General features: G+C 41.6%; 1 protein-coding gene across 3 annotated transcripts in view; it reads right to left on the reverse strand.

The window, feature by feature from the left end:
• The window catches only part of TRAF3IP3 (TRAF3 interacting protein 3), a 34,553-nt gene extending 20,221 nt beyond the window's left edge, over positions 1–14,332 (reverse strand). The window contains exons 1-7 of one of the 3 annotated variants that reach the window (XM_021007766.2): positions 14,101–14,332; positions 9,044–9,438; positions 6,590–6,731; positions 6,336–6,399; positions 5,970–5,994; positions 5,423–5,452; positions 5,236–5,331 (exon numbers count right to left, since the gene is read on the reverse strand). In XM_021007766.2, coding sequence (XP_020863425.1) covers positions 5,236–5,331; positions 5,423–5,452; positions 5,970–5,994; positions 6,336–6,399; positions 6,590–6,731; positions 9,044–9,382 — 696 coding nt within the window. In that variant the 5' untranslated portion in view covers positions 9,383–9,438; positions 14,101–14,332. Of the gene's footprint in view, positions 1–2,288; positions 3,295–5,235; positions 5,332–5,422; positions 5,453–5,969; positions 5,995–6,335; positions 6,400–6,589; positions 6,732–9,043; positions 9,439–12,575; positions 12,739–14,100 lie in introns of those variants that run through there. The other 2 variants (XM_021007767.2, XM_021007769.2) reach the window with 2 other exon arrangements.
• Positions 14,333–15,409: the final 1,077 nt, after the last annotated feature.

The following is a 15,409-nucleotide window of genomic DNA, read 5'->3' on the forward strand; positions in this document are numbered from 1 at the left end:
TCATGGTGTAGGAAAATCCAGACCCAAAAGTCTCTGGGAAAGGGACTGATAAGGCTCTATGTACCACACTCCTGTCAGTCACTTGTGGCAGTGAGATGAAAAATAAGGACAAATGAACAGGAAAAAAGCTACCCCCCCAACCCCCAAAACTAAGGCCTTTAAACAGATTTCCTGAAAAGAGTGCTTTCAGGGGTCTCAGAAAGTATATGCTCCTGACAGATTTGTAAAGAAGGGATAATTAATGAAGTGTATTTGATTGAATCTGTGGAACTAAAATGCAAAATGAAGTTTGACATCTATGTACTGTTAAAGGCAGAAACTACAGAGTGCTCTGCACTGTCCTGGCTGCCTGGTTTAACTTGCTCAGAATAAAATGTTGTTTTAAAAAAAGGGTTGTTATCAAACTGCAGTGAAACATGGCCTCATTGTCATTGCTCCAGAAACCAGACCATGTGGTTGCAATATTAAAGAAGAAAATAGCAGATAGGACTTTAGCATTGGTGCTGGCTTCCACGTAAATGCTTCTGAAGAACCTTGAAAAACCAACTGCAGAATGCATAATAGATGAGCTGCTCCAGATGATAAATACTAATTTTCCAGCTTGACCCAGAAAGAATGTCTATTTTTTGGGCCACTTTATAGGAGCCATTAGAATGTTTTAAAAAAAATACAATTTGTGTCAGCATTCTTTTCAGTCTATTCTGACTTTGGCAGCTAAAAGGCCTTTACCCCAACTGATAAACGTCAAAGGGTGTGAACACTTGGTTTTTAAAGAAAGAACTCCGAGCTATCACTATTTACATGAAAAATTACTATTAGAGAAATGCAAACTAAAACAAGTCTGAGTTTCCACCTTAAACTCATTAGATTGACAGAGTTGATGAAAAGAAAATGACAGACTGATGAGCAACCTTTGGGAAAACAACATTGAAATGCACAGTTGGTGGAATTGTGCACTTGGAACTGTCCTCAAACAGTTAACCAGACTGTGTATACCCTTTGATTCAGTCATACAGCTATTAGGCCTATACTCCTAAGAGATGAAAGACAGAAAGAAAGACCCATATGTGCAAAAATATTTATAGTAGCTGTTTTTATAGTGGCAGAGAACCAGAAACCAAGGGGGTACCCATGAATTGAGAAAAGGCTGAGAAAATTACAGCATATACATATTGTGCTATAATAAATACTAAAAGGGATGATTTCAGAGACACCTGGGAAGACTTATATGAATTGATGCAAAGTAAAGTGAGCAGAACTAGGAGAACAATTTATACACAGGACAAAATCAAACCACTTTGAAAGAATTAAGAATTCATATCAATGCAATGACCAACTACCATTCTAGAGTGCCAATGATGAAGGGCATTACTTACCTCCTGTCAAAGAGGTGATGAACTCAAGATGCAAAATGAGATGTAGATTTTTGGACATGGCTAATGTGATAATTTGTTTTACTTGACTATCCATATTTGTTGCAAGATTTCCCTACCCCTGCCCCCCAACCTACCCAAGGTGGGAAGAGATGGGAGGGAGAGAAAATAACTGCTTGTTAATTGAAGAAAATAATTTTTTTTTAACAAAAGGTCATCAATAGATATTTAAGACCAGATCAAAGTAATTAGGAGGTCCATGATACATTCATCTTGTGAAGACCTCTCTAGATTCTCAGTTAACGTAATAGTTGATCATGGCAAAGATGACGAACTAGTTCCTTATAGCAGGACAGTTACTTCTTGACAACTTTATAGCTGCTTGTGCAGAACAGAAAATCCAGTTGTATTTATATTGCAAGATTGTCTCCTACTTCACTGCATCTTTTGTTAATGATCACATCAGACATCATCTAAAATACCTGAATGCATAAAACTTCATTTATGAGAAGTCTCACACTGATAAAAGTTAACATGGAAACAAAACATTTTTGAAAAGATAGGATTATGCATTAAAAATTATTGCCTGTGGAAAGTCCCTTTTAGTTTTGATCAGAAGGCCCATCACCTTGTGAATGAATGAATGAATGAATGCACAAACAAATAAATAATTAAATAATTTTTTCAAGAGAAAGTGCCACGTGGGGAGAGCTACTTCATATGAGATGAATTTCTTGCTGGGTTAAACTGTGCTGAGCTTCAAAACTTCAGTGCTTTTACAAAACCTCCAGTATTCCCATAAGGTTCTATTCCCACAAACCCTTCTTTATCCACCGGTGTTCAGCCCTGTGGATGTCAGCTATTTGGGAGGAATGGACTTCCTAAGGCAGAGGGACAAAGACCAGTCATACACACCTGATACTGTTGCCGTTGCAGAGTATGGGCTTTGCAGTACTCGATTCTTGAAACCATTTCAGTTTTTCCCCCCACTTTGTCTTTGTTCTGTTCACCAGAAACACCAGCACCTCACCTCACGGAAGTGTCAAACCACAGTTCATTTCCCCACACCAGTGAGCCTATGCCAGGGCAGCCAATCGTCCTCCTGTCTACTGGCTCCACATCTGTGCTCATCTGCATTTGGAGGTCTCACCAGATGAAACAGCTCGGCTTTCTCTGCTCACTTTTTCGTCAACATCATATGTTCTCTCTTCTCAGGACTTTCCAGATGAGCCCAGCTTGCCAGGGTCCCCAATAAATAAAGCTAGTTAGAGTCTTGCTTCCTCTAATAGCTAGTTTATGGGGAGGTATGTTGTATGGGGAGAGGTAGGGGCCTCATCTCAGCCAATAAAATATGATAGAACAAACTGCTTGGAGTTTGAGGATGAGCCAGACTCTTAAAATTATTATTTTTTTTTCCAGGCTATGGAGAGGTCTTGATGAGTTACTCATCTTTAGTGAAGCTCAGACCGCTGGGGTAAAAGTCAGTTGAGTATGGGAACAAGTGCTCTCAGGAGCCCAGTAGAAGAATCTGAGAATGTTCTTCTTCAAAACAGGAAGTTGGGGGAGGGGTATTATGGGCACTCAGGCAGAAGAACCACTGCTCCCCATTCCTGGGTCTGGAGTGAAAGCATTTTCTTCTTCTCTTCCTTGATGGATAATATTCATAGCTTGTCCAGGGTCACAAAGCTTGTGAATGTCTGAGGCTAGATGTGAACAGGTCTTTTTGACTCCAGGCCCAGGCCTCTATCCACTTTGCCACCTAGCTGCCTTTAGCCTGCCTCCTACTCATCTTTTAAAACTCAGCTCCTCACTTCCTATCAGAAGCCTTACCAAATCCTTCCATTTTTTCCTTTTTGGACTTCACACAGCCCTTTGCGCATCATCATCTTCCGAATAAACGTTTACTGTTTTTATACTTTTCAGTCTATATTCAGCACTATTCAGGTATTATTTTTTAGGTATGTATTATATCTCCCTCCTCTCCTGTAATTAATCTTAATGAGTGTCAGAAGTGCATCTCATTCAATCTTTATTTCTCCCCCAGTGCCTAGCATATTGCCACATAGATGCTGCTTAAATGCATTGAATTTAATTTGTAGATCTCAACTTAATCCAGGAATTTAGGAATCTGAGCTAGCATTTATATAATGCTTTCAGATGTTCATATTGCTTTACATATGTTATCTCATTCAGTAAAGAACCTCAGGGAGTAACTAGGACTGTCTGCCCCAGCCCTAGGTCCTCACTTTGTAAAAAAAAAAATGTTTCACTTCCCCCCAGCTAAATAGAGATGACCTTGCAATGTAGTTTAATGGCCAAGGGGACACAGAACTAGGGAGTATGATACGATTGAGGGCGTGGGGCTAAGCGGAAAGACTGTGACCTTCCCAAGGCTAGCCTTGGTGCAATTTTACCACTTTACAACTTTTGCTGTTCAGGTGTCTCACTAGTGTGCAGAGAGTCAACTCTTTCAAGGTGGCATAGTATTGTCGAAAGAGCCCTGACTCTGGAGTCAGAGGATTTGAGTTTATAACTTTCTTCTGACACTAGCTGTGTTACTTTGGCTGAGTCACTTAAAATCTTTGGGTCTCAGTTTCCTCATCTGTAGAGCAAGATAGTTAAACTAGGTTCTTCTGTGGCCTCTTCTGATCCTATAACTATGATCCTATCCATCTGCTTAATGAAAGGGAGCAGGAGTGCTGATAACTCAAGTTCTTTTCATCTAAAATGTTTCTGTTGGTGCCACTGATCAACCTTAATCATACCGGAAAATCTGGGTTCCAGTTATTTGTAACCTTTGGGAAGTCTCAGTTTCCTTATTTGTAAAATAAGTGGGTTGGAACCCATCATTAAGTTCACTAAAAGTGCTAACGTTTTATTGTTTTGTATAGACTAAGGAAATGAGTTTGCACTGACTGAGTAATTACTAACTGGGTGGCAGGAAGAGGTAACCACAGAGTGTACTCTGGTACAGTAGAAAGAACACTAGATGAGGAGTGAGAAGATGGGTTTAATCTTGACTTTGTCACTAACTCCTTGTATGGCCTCCTTGAGTAGGGCACATCTCTTCTGGCCTCTGTAAAATGAGAGTGTTGGACTAGATCTGTGAGTTGTCCCTTCCATCTGACAGTCCATGCTGTTGTAAATGTTTGAGTAGGAGGGTGAGGGATGGAACTAGTCTGTGGTTAATCTTGGCTTTGGGTGAGCTGGGAATCAGACTGCTTGTCCCATATGGGGATAATTGAAATTTGATTGCACTCAATGTTTAGAAAACTTCATTCATTTGTTTTGCTGAAAGAAAAAAGGGGAGATTCTTGTTCCTGGTAGATCCCCAGACATTTCTTTCCATGGCAACATTACCTTGAGGTGGGACTCAAGAGGAGGGTTCTGTTTGTACTCATACTGGGCCTTGCTTTACAACCTGAGAAGCTGTTCAGCATCTCTGGGTCTCAGCTTCCCTTACCCCTCCACTTGTCCTTTTCAAAAGTGTTCTTAAACATCTTAGCTTGGCATACAAAGTCCTTCATGGTCTGTCTCCAGCCTAGCTTCTCTTTTCAGATAGTTCACATTAATCCCTGTCACACCCCATTTAGAATTCTTGGCTTCTTTCATGGTTCAGATCAGGTGTCACCTCCTTCACAAAGCTTCCCTTGTTCTCTTAGTAGTTGTTCTCTCCCTCTTCAAGTTATTTTTACTTATCTGTGTAGATGTTCTGTGACTCAGTAGAATGTAATCCCCTTGTGGGCTGGGACTGTTTCCTGATTTGGCTTTGCACTTCTCACAATGCTTTGCATATAATAGCTGCCTAGTAAATGCTTGTTGAGTGAGATGGGCCACATGCATGGAAAGGGATTGTTCTTACCTTCCAGGACCTGTCAGAAGCTTGAAGCAGTGTAGACAGGAGCTCTTGAAGAACCATCATCTTGTGCTTCAGAACCAACTCTCTTTGCAGGGCTTCCTGGAAGTGAAATGAAGCAAGGATAAATTAAACTGAGAGGGACAATAGGGCTGACTGGCAGGGGTGGGGTGGGTGCTGGCTTATTACTTACTTTGAGGTAGTCAGATAGCTGGATAATTTCCTAATGAGAAAGAGAAAGATATTAAAAAGAACTTAATGCTCATGTCCTCAAGTAGGTCACAAGCAGGGTTGAAGTGTGTGTGTGTGTGTGTGTGTGTGTGTGTGTGTGTGTGTGTGTGTACGTACATGTGTCTAGCACACAGTAGACACTTAACAGATGCTTGTTGATTATATGTGACCTTAGGCAAGCGATGCAGTCGAAAGGGCACTGGATTTGAAATAAGTTCTCAATAAATGTTTTTTCACTCACTCATTCATTTGAATCCTAGTTTTGTCATTTCCTACCTGTATGATCCTGGGAAAGTTGCTTAACCTGTATCAATTCTTCATCTATGAAATGAAGGGGTTGGATGAAATGATCTCGTGGGTCCTTTCTAACTCTAAAATCCTATGGGCTTTTGAAATCCATCCTGGATTTTACCAGGGTTGGCTTTTGGGCCCATATTTTTGTCCAACTGCCTCATCAATTTGTTTGCTCTGTAAGGATTGTATCCTATTCGAGCCTGGGTTTCTCTTACCTTATCCAGAACTGCAATCCCGCAACTGAGAAAAGAAAAAATAAAAGGAGATGGCTATTGGATGTGGACAGCTGGGCCAAAGAAACACAAAGTTCATCAGTGAATTAATCCCTTCCATTCTATTCTTTCCCATAGTCTATGATTCCATTCTTTCCTTTAACATTAGAAGGAAAAATATCTATATATCTATATCTACACATATACATATAGACACATACATATAGACACACACACATATATGCATATAAATAAATACACACATATACACTCTCCCATCCTGTGGGGACATGTGATATAGAAGGAGTCTGACTAGGGGAATAGTAATGTGAGAGTTTGGGACCAGGAAATAACCCTGGAAATACTCACTTGGTTTGCTGGCTGGCATCATTTTTAATTGTCAGTTGTAATCCTAATGATTTCGTCTGAGTACCTGAAGAAGAGAGAAGAGTGGGAAAAATTGTTGAAGCTCTGACCCTGAAACTGTCAGAGGAATAGGAGAGAATGATTCTGGAGAAAGTGCAGTTGGGGTGGGTTAGCGTCCATTTCCAGTAAATTGGGGCCATTGCTGGATGTCTCTCTGCATGGCCCTCTATCACTAGGGGAAAGGATCTCCTTCATACCTTGATGGAGTGTGAGTGGCTTTTTGACTAGCCCCTCCACAGGTAAGAGTTCCCAAGGAGAAGGATGGTCAGAGGGATCCCTGTGGTTTCCTGGGGGAGGATGGTGTTGGATTGAAAAGACCTTGGTGCTGGTCCCAAATTCCTGCAAAGAAATCAGGAGATGATAAAGACTAATTCCCAAACCTTAGGAGACTTTCCAACCTGCTACAAAAAACTGAATTAGGAATTTTAGGCTCAAGAACTCTCAGAATGATCCAAGAAAACTTTGTTTTTACTTACTCCTCTGCCATGGCTTTCAAGGCACTAGAGTCATTCTAGAAATAACCTTTGTTGACATGGAAAATGAACACCTCAGTCAACCCCTTGATCCTAGGCAGTACTACTGTTCCCTAGTTCAGACAGATAATAGTCAGGGCTGTCCAATGGTTTGTGTTCTCTCAGACCAGGCTTTCATTGCTCCATTCACAGTATTTGGGGTCCTTGTCCTTTTTATGTAGTTTACATAGCCATTGTGGTGCAGTGGATTGAATACTGAACCAAGAGTCAGGAAATCTGTCTCAGCTCTCCCACAAACTAGCTCTGTGACTTTGGTGAGGCACTTAATCTCATCACCAGAAGCTAGTTGAACCAGGTGTGAAGGTATGTCTATGTAATCCCACTTACTAAGGAGCTAGTGGAGACCCTGACCTTGGAAATTCTGACCTGCAATGGGTCAAGCTGATCAAGTGTCTGCATAAGTCCAGTATCAATGTGGTGAGTCCCTAGGATGGGAGATTCACCACGTTGCCTAAGGAGGGGTAAACCTGCCCAGGTCAGATATGGAAGAGGTCGAAGCTTCTATGTCACTTGGTAGTAAGAGCAGGCCTGTAAGCAGCCCCTGTACTTCCAGTCTGGGCAAGAGAGGGAAAACTAGTCTTTAAAAAAGAAAAGAAAAAAAGAAGCTAGATGAACATTTGTCATGGACGTTGTAGATGGGATTCATGATTTGGTCTAGATGATCTGTGAAATCTCTTCCAACTCTAAAAGTCTATGTCTTTCTCCATGCATCAAGTTTCTCATCAATAAAGTGAGTGAGTGTTTTGGACACTGAAGGCATGCTTATCAAATGAGATTCTTATTTGGGAGAGTTAGCTAATTGGATGACCAAATTAGGATCAAGTCAGGTCAACAAGCATTTAACTCAGCAAGCATTGTCAAAATACAAAGACAAGCTGGAACAGTGATATGACATTTAAGTTAAAAAATAGTGGCATAAATAGAAGACAAAGAGTAACATGGTTAGAGTGCAGAAAGAAGAGGGGCTGAGGGAGAGGTACAAAGGTTTGGAGATAAGAATGAACATTCTAAATATTAGGGGATATCAAAAAGGTCAACTTGACTGTTCATGAGAGTTGGTATGGAGGAATAATGTAGATGTAAAAGGTATAGTTGATTAGACTGGCTATGAACTGAATGTGGGGTATATACCGTGGGAATAATTTTACTGAGTCTAAACATTAATGTGATACAGAGGAAGGAGGACTGACTATGGGGTCAGAGGACCTGTGTTTATATCTCACTTCTGATGTGCCTTTGGGGAAGTCATTCACCATCCCTGAGCTGGCTTTCTCATCTATGAAATGAATGAGCTGGACTAGTTGGCCTCTGAGGGCTCTTCTGACTCTAGATCTGCTCTATGGCCATTTCCCTTTCTCCAGGCCCAGCTCAAGTGACGCCTCCTCTTACTGCAAGAAGTGATGGCTTCTTCCATGGAATGCTCACTTTTCTCCTTTGACCTTTCTTATCTAGTAATAAGTGATATTTAGTGACTTATAGCTCTTGTGCCCTTAGCAGGCTGTGAATTCCTTAAAGGGCAGACACAATATCATTTTTTATCTTTACGTCTTTTGTGCCTAGCATAGTGCACTTGTGTTGAAATGAATAGGAGCATGGAAGGAAAAAAAAATCTCATGTTCAGAATGATAGTCCTAAGGACCCACAAGATCCTCCATTAACCAAACAGCAGCAACCACAACAACAAAACCCTTCCCTCTACATTATCAATATAACCTTCGATTCTGTATTATCCTTACCAAGGAAGGTCATGTATTTGATTTTAGGAAGATCTTCAAGAAGTTTTGAAATAAAAAGGATTGGCCAGGCACATTGGGACGCAGCTATGATCTGTGCTACCAGGGAGGCTGAGGCTTCTGGATTGCTTGAGCTCAGGAATTCTGAACTGTAGTAGATCTAAAGACAATTAGGTATCTACACTGAGTCTAGTACTCAGTGGGGAGCTCCCAGAAGCAGAAAATTGGTTGAGGACTCTGATTAGGTTGGTCATGTTAAATTGCAGCTTTGCTATATTGCTGAAGGAAAGGGGATTGATTTTAAATCACTTTTAAGTGAGTTTACTCTCTCTTCAGCTGCAGACTAGTGCAAATAGTGTGGAGAACATCCCTCCATGGCGGCTACCTGTTGTCCAGATGATGACTCCATGCCACTGAAGAGCTTGGATACCTTGAGGTCACCTTCCTGGCCTTCCTTTCTTAAGAGCCTCAGGGTCTCAGATAATGAGCCTTTCACTTTTCCTTCTTCTACTTCCAGGTGCCTTCTCTTAAGAAATTGCTGTTGACGAGGGCTCTGGGTCTGCTCACTGCCAGGCCTTTTTCTGGTCCTCATCTGGCGACATGTAGTCACGTTGGGGCGGCGGCGACGGCTTTCTCGAATCTCTTGTCGACGCTCACACTTTGCCTCATAGGTCTCAGCTACCCGGGCTGGTCCAGCTGATGGCTTGGGGTTTGGGTAGATCATGATGCTTTAGTAACCTGTCCTGCTTGGCTCTTGATTCCTGGGACAGCTCTCTTATCCTAGAGCAAGCCAAGAGGTATGAAGAGGGACAAGGACTTTGTATGAGTGGAGCAGAAAAACCAAACCAAACCAACCCCCCCCAAACCCTTTTACTGTAAGTTAGAGAGACAAACATGGGCAGAGTGGGGTGCTGTTTTGGAGTCTGACCTCCTGAGTCCATTGACAACTTCTGTCTTCTAGGCAAGTTCCTACTTTTCTCTTGCCTTTAGTCTACTGTTGTAAAATGGGAAGTGTTATCTTTCCCTTTCCATCCTTCTTAGTCAGGAATGTCATGAGCATGGATTAAGTAAAAACTGTAATGAGTTTTCAGATTTTTGGGGATATAAGTTGTTAGTTGAGGCTAGATTTCATTCTTTAAAAATAAATTTTTATTCATGTTTTTAGTTTTATATCTCCTAGATTTCCCAACATGTCTCTGCCCCACCCCCCAAAGTCATTTCTTATAACAAATAAAAAAGGAGGGGAAAAAAATTCTGCTTTACTGAAAAGTGTACCGTCATATGCAACGTTTTACACTCTGAGTTCCCCACCTCTAGAGCAAGCCTTTATTAAGCACCTATTATGTTCCAGTCACCATGCTAACCACTTTACATTTGATCCTCACAACAACTCAGGGAATTAGGTATTGTTTTACATTTTACAGCTGAAGAAACTGAGGCAAACAGAGTTGAAGTGACTTGCCCAGCATCACACAGCTAATAAGTGTCTGAGGCCACATTTTGAACTCAGGTCTTCCTGTCTCCAGGCCCAGTATTTTATCCATTTTGCCTAGCCGCCCTTAACTGTGGCAGTCAAGCTTCATTTTTCAGGGCCTTAATAAGATTTACTTGAAGTTTTCCTTCTTTGTTCTCTGGATTCTGTAGAGTTCTGCCCTGAGAAGGGAGTTAACATCTTTATCCCATGTTGTACAATAAACTTGTTACTAGAGACTGGCAAGGACTGTTCTTAAGGCAAGTAGGCCTGGTCTCAGCCCAAGTTCTAGATTGGAAATCCTACTGCTGTTCCTCCATGGTGGAACCCTAAATTAGGGTTCTTCTTCCATCCCAAGCCCCAGTCTCAGCTCATGAGGTAGGACCTGACTTTTAGCCTCATTTCAAGTAATCATTAAGCATTTGTTAGATTACTGCTTTTTGCAAAAAAAGGTTATATAATTCAAGCCTCAGATTTCAATTTCTGGAAAGGGGACTCCTATTTAAAGGCAATCTGCCTACTAAGGCTGTGCCTGTCTCTTTCCTAAATCTGTGTTAGAACTGCTTGCCAACCCTCCCTGGATCACACACCCTTAGCATCACCAAACTTCATTAGATCACAGGATGATAGATATAGAGCTAACTCCTCCAAGGACCCTTGCCAGGGGCAAAGGTGATACTGCTGTGCCTCTGCATGGTCTAACTTCTTTTTTTTATTTAATATGTCCACATTAGTCATGTTGTGAAAGAAGAATCAGAACAAAAGGAAAAAATAAACATGAGAAAGAACAAACAAAAAAAGTGAAAATAATATGTTTTGATCTGCTTTCAGACTCCATAGTTCTTTCTCTAGATGTGAATAGCATTTTCAATTGTGAGTCTTTTGGAATTGTCTTAGATCATTGTATTGCTGAGAAGAGCAAAGTCTATCGAAGTTGATCATCATACAGTGTTTTCATTATTGTGTACAATGTTCTTCTGGCTCTGCTCACTTCACTCAGCATGTTCATGTCTTTCCAGGTTTTTCTGAAATCCTCCTGCTCATTATTTCTTATAGCACAATAGTATTCCATTACATTCATACACCACCACTTATTAAGCCATTCGCCAATCAATGGGCATCCCCTTAATTTCAAATTTTTTGCTACATGGTCTCACTTCTGATGTACTGTCTAGCTCCCAGACCTAAGGCTCTTGGTTTTTTTTCCTCTTCTCCCCTCCTATTCCCCTTCCCCCACCTACCAATTCTTGCCCCACCTACCTTCCCTCTATATCCTGCCTTGTGGTTATCATACAGGCCTTTCATTTCCCTCTCTAGCAGCTGCTGAAATAGAGATGGATGAACCCCAATGAATTTAAGCCTGCTGTAGATTAAGGGAAATTGCGTATCCTGTCCTTTCCCCTCCCTGACTACTTTAGGACGTGATATTCACTAGCCTGGGTGGGGAGTGGATATTTGCCCAAAGTTAGAGGTGGCCTGTAATCTTTGGACAGGGTGAAGATTGGGGAGTGTTCCCCTTTAGCCTGGGTAAAGTTGCTGTCCAGGCTGGACCAGTCAGGTGGGCACAAACATGACTAGGGTAGGAAGAGGGTGATTGGGAGGTAGGCAACAGGCTGCCTGAAGTCCACTTTGTCTGAGGTGGTGTTCTAGGTCACCACCCTATCCTGCCTCTGACTTTTACTGATTCTTACTGATGCCAATTGACTCTGAGGCTCTGTAGCTGAGATAAACGATCTGAATAATTGAGATGATTCCCCTTCTTCACACTATAGAGAATTATAGAGGTGGTGGTGGGACAGAGGGAGATGACACAATACTCTAGCTCAGCTGGCTACACTGATCCAATTAATTTCTCACCTCCCTCCAGGTACAGTTAGTGACCAAAGAAGGGGTCCTAGCAGAAAGGACTCCTCAAGAAGGGGAAAATTCCTAGATTTCCATGGTCTCAGAACCTTTGCTAGCTTTGCCCTGTCCCCATATCATCGCTTATGTATACTTACATGTGTGATAATTATCGTAGCTAACATTTATATAGGCAGACTCTGTGCCAGGCGTATATGTACATAGTGTTTCCCCTGATAGAATGTAAACTCTGACTCCTTGAGGACAGAGACTTTTTTTTAAAACCCTTTTGCTTGTATTTCTAGTACCTGTCACAGTGCTTGGCATGTTAGAGAAGCCCATGGACCTATAGATTGACTGACATATCTAGCCTCTCAGGTAGATTCTTCTGAACAGTAGTGAACGGAGCTAGCCTTAGCCCTAGAGATACTTCTGGCCCTGTAGTGCCAGCAGCAGAATAGACCCAAGCCCTGGGATTTCCCAGGAACAGGAAACCTGCCAATCAAGGCACTGGAGACACAGGCAAGGGAAGAGAAAGGAAATGGAGAGCCTATGGTACTCTGTACTCTGGTTCACAAAAGGGCCAGACTGAGAAGATACTCACTCTTGGTTAAGTGTCTGGTTTGTGGCATCTGGAAGGAATACCTGGTGCTCAATGAGTAGTGTGGGCTGCAGTGAATCCAGGAAGAGAAGCTGTGGTTTTGTTGGTTCCCCTCTTCCAATCCTCCTTCCTAAGAAGTGTGTCAAGGGGAGGTGCTCCTAACGGGTGGGGAAGCTGGTGTTTTTAGGTTGAGTAGCATCTACCTCTCACCTGGGTCAGCACTCCATTCTCCCCCTGGGTTGGCACCCCCCATTCCTGAGGGACTTTATGCTAACAAGTCAGTTTGCTGAATCATCAGGATTTCCTGCATGAGTAAGGGCCCTTTCTGTCTACGTCTTAGGAGTAAGAGATAGTGGGGGAAACCTCTGAAAGGCACCATGGAATAAAGCGTAGAATGCCCGATTTGGAGTCAGGAAGTTGATGGTTGTTGTCATCGTCGTTGTCGTTGAGTCGTTTCAGTTGTGTCTGACTCTTCTTGACCCTGTTTGGATTTTTGGGCAGTGCTACTGGAGTGGTTTGCCATTTCCCTTTACAGCTCATTTTACAGATGAGGAAACTGAGACAAATTGGGTTAAGTGACTTGCCCAGGGTCTTACAGCTACTAAGTGTCTATGAGACCAGATTTGAACTCAGGAAGATGAGTCTTTCTGATTCCAAGGCTGGCATTCTGTCCACTGTGCCACCTAACTGCCCAGAGTCAGGAAGATCTGGGTTCAAATCTTGCCTTAATTGCTTATAAGCTGTATGATCCTGAACAAATCAATTAATCTTTCTAGGTTTCAGTCCTTTACCTATAAAAATGAGGGGATTGAACTGGATGGTCTTTTTTAGCCCTGAATATGAATTTCCACAGTCCCTCCAGCAGTAGAACCACTGCTTAGTAGTTATTATATGAAATTCATTCTGGAAGGGAGCCTTGAGAGAACATCTGCTCCATTTACCTATCTTCAAATAGCCTGATCCCTAAGCCTTTGGCTGGGGGTGGGGGGGTGGGGGGGAATTGTATTTCATTCATTCATTCATTCATTCATTCATTCTTCATTCATTCATTCTTCATTCATTCATTCATTCATCATAATTGAGTAGTGGAAAGAATGCTGAATTTGTAATCAGAGGACTTAAATTCTTGACTTTTCCATTTATTACTTATTACCCATTGGGCTAGTTACTTAATCTCTCTGAGTCTTAGCTGCCTTATCTATAAAATGAGGGCGTTGGACTAGATGACCTCTAAGATCCTTTTCAGTTTTAAATGTGTGATCTTATGAGATCCTGTGAATATATTTGTTTCCTTTCTTACATATCATATAGAGGAGAGATGAAAACTAACCTTTGTTGTCATTGACTGGAGCTTTTGGAATTTAATTCTATTTTTTTCTGCTCTTCAGATCACCCAACAGTATTCATTTTAGTGTTTCTTTCTTCTGCCCCAGGCAGATCAAATATGAAAACCTCCTCTGACCCACCCCAAAGTCAGAGGCCAAAATGCGGATATGGGCAAAAACACACAAGCTTCTTCCCCAGTTACCTTTTTGTCCCAGATGCTTTCAGGCCAGCAGCAGAAGGGAGTATTCTTAGGAGCAGCAATGTTGGGGCCTTAACCTTCCTGTTCTCTAGGGGATCAAATTTGACTCTGGTCTCAGATGGGGCAAGAGAAATGGTTGAAGTTTGGGGTTTTCAATCTGCCGTTCCAATCCTTGCTGACATTTCCCTCCTCCACCGACCTTTCTCTTTTCAGTAGTCCTGTTGAAACAGGAAACAGATGAAGTCACAGCACTTACAAACCCTAGTTCCTCTCTTACTTATTGCTACAGCAAGGGGGAACTCTCAGCCCTTGAATTCTTGAGGACTGGGTTTAGGAGTCTCTCAGTTTTGGTTGTTGGGTCTGTGATCATCCTTTCACTGGCTAGTCTTCTTTTCTGGCTGTTGGGTCTGCTAAATTGTAGGGTAGCTGGGCAGGGAGTTTTCATTCTGGGAATACAAGAGAATGATACTTTAGGTCTGGATTAAACTTTGTGTTTGTGAAAAAGACAGATGACTTAACAGTGTTTTTATTGGAATATCTTTTGTTTTACATCATTGTGATTTCCAAATATACCCTTTTTTTCTCTACCCAGAGATCATCTTTTATAACAAAGAATAAAAAAGAAAGCTGAAAAAGCAATTGAGTAAGCTGCACAGAACTGAGTCTGACAGTATGTGAAATGTTCCATTATCCACGGTACCCCTTCAAAGAAGTGGGAGATGTCCCTTTTCTCATTTCTTTGTAAAGCCCACACTTGTTCATTATCATTATGCAACACTCAGGACTTTTTTTTTCTTTCTTTGTAGTAGTTATTGAGTACGTTGCTTTCCTGATTATGATTATTTCACTTTAAATCAATTCATGTCTTTCCATGCTCCTCTGATTTCTTTATATTCATTGTTTCTTATAATGCAGTAATATTGCCAAGATTACTTTGGCTGGGAGTTGTTCCCCATGCAGGTCTCTGTTAAGCCACGTATTCAGATATGGTAGGAAGAAGTGGTCTAGGAGATGAATCACTCATGTGGAGGAATATATCTTCCATTAGATTGTGAACTCCTCTTAGCTGTCCTCCTGGCATATAGTAGGTGCTTAATAGATGTTTGTTCCCTTCCCAACAAGTAGTCATTTAGCCTTTACTGTGAAACACACTGGAGAGCTTACTATCATGCCACTTTTGGATAGTACTAATTATTAAGAAGCTTTTCCTTATGGTTAGCTGAAATCTGCCATTCTGAAGCTGGTTCTAGATCTGCCTTGTGGTGACAGGTTGAATAAGTTTTACTCCTTTTTCATATGACAGTCTTTCAGA

This window comes from Phascolarctos cinereus, unplaced genomic scaffold (genome assembly GCF_003287225.1).
Source record: "Phascolarctos cinereus isolate Bilbo 61053 unplaced genomic scaffold, phaCin_HiC Scaffold_5;HRSCAF=322, whole genome shotgun sequence".
Lineage (NCBI taxonomy): Eukaryota > Metazoa > Chordata > Mammalia > Diprotodontia > Phascolarctidae > Phascolarctos > Phascolarctos cinereus.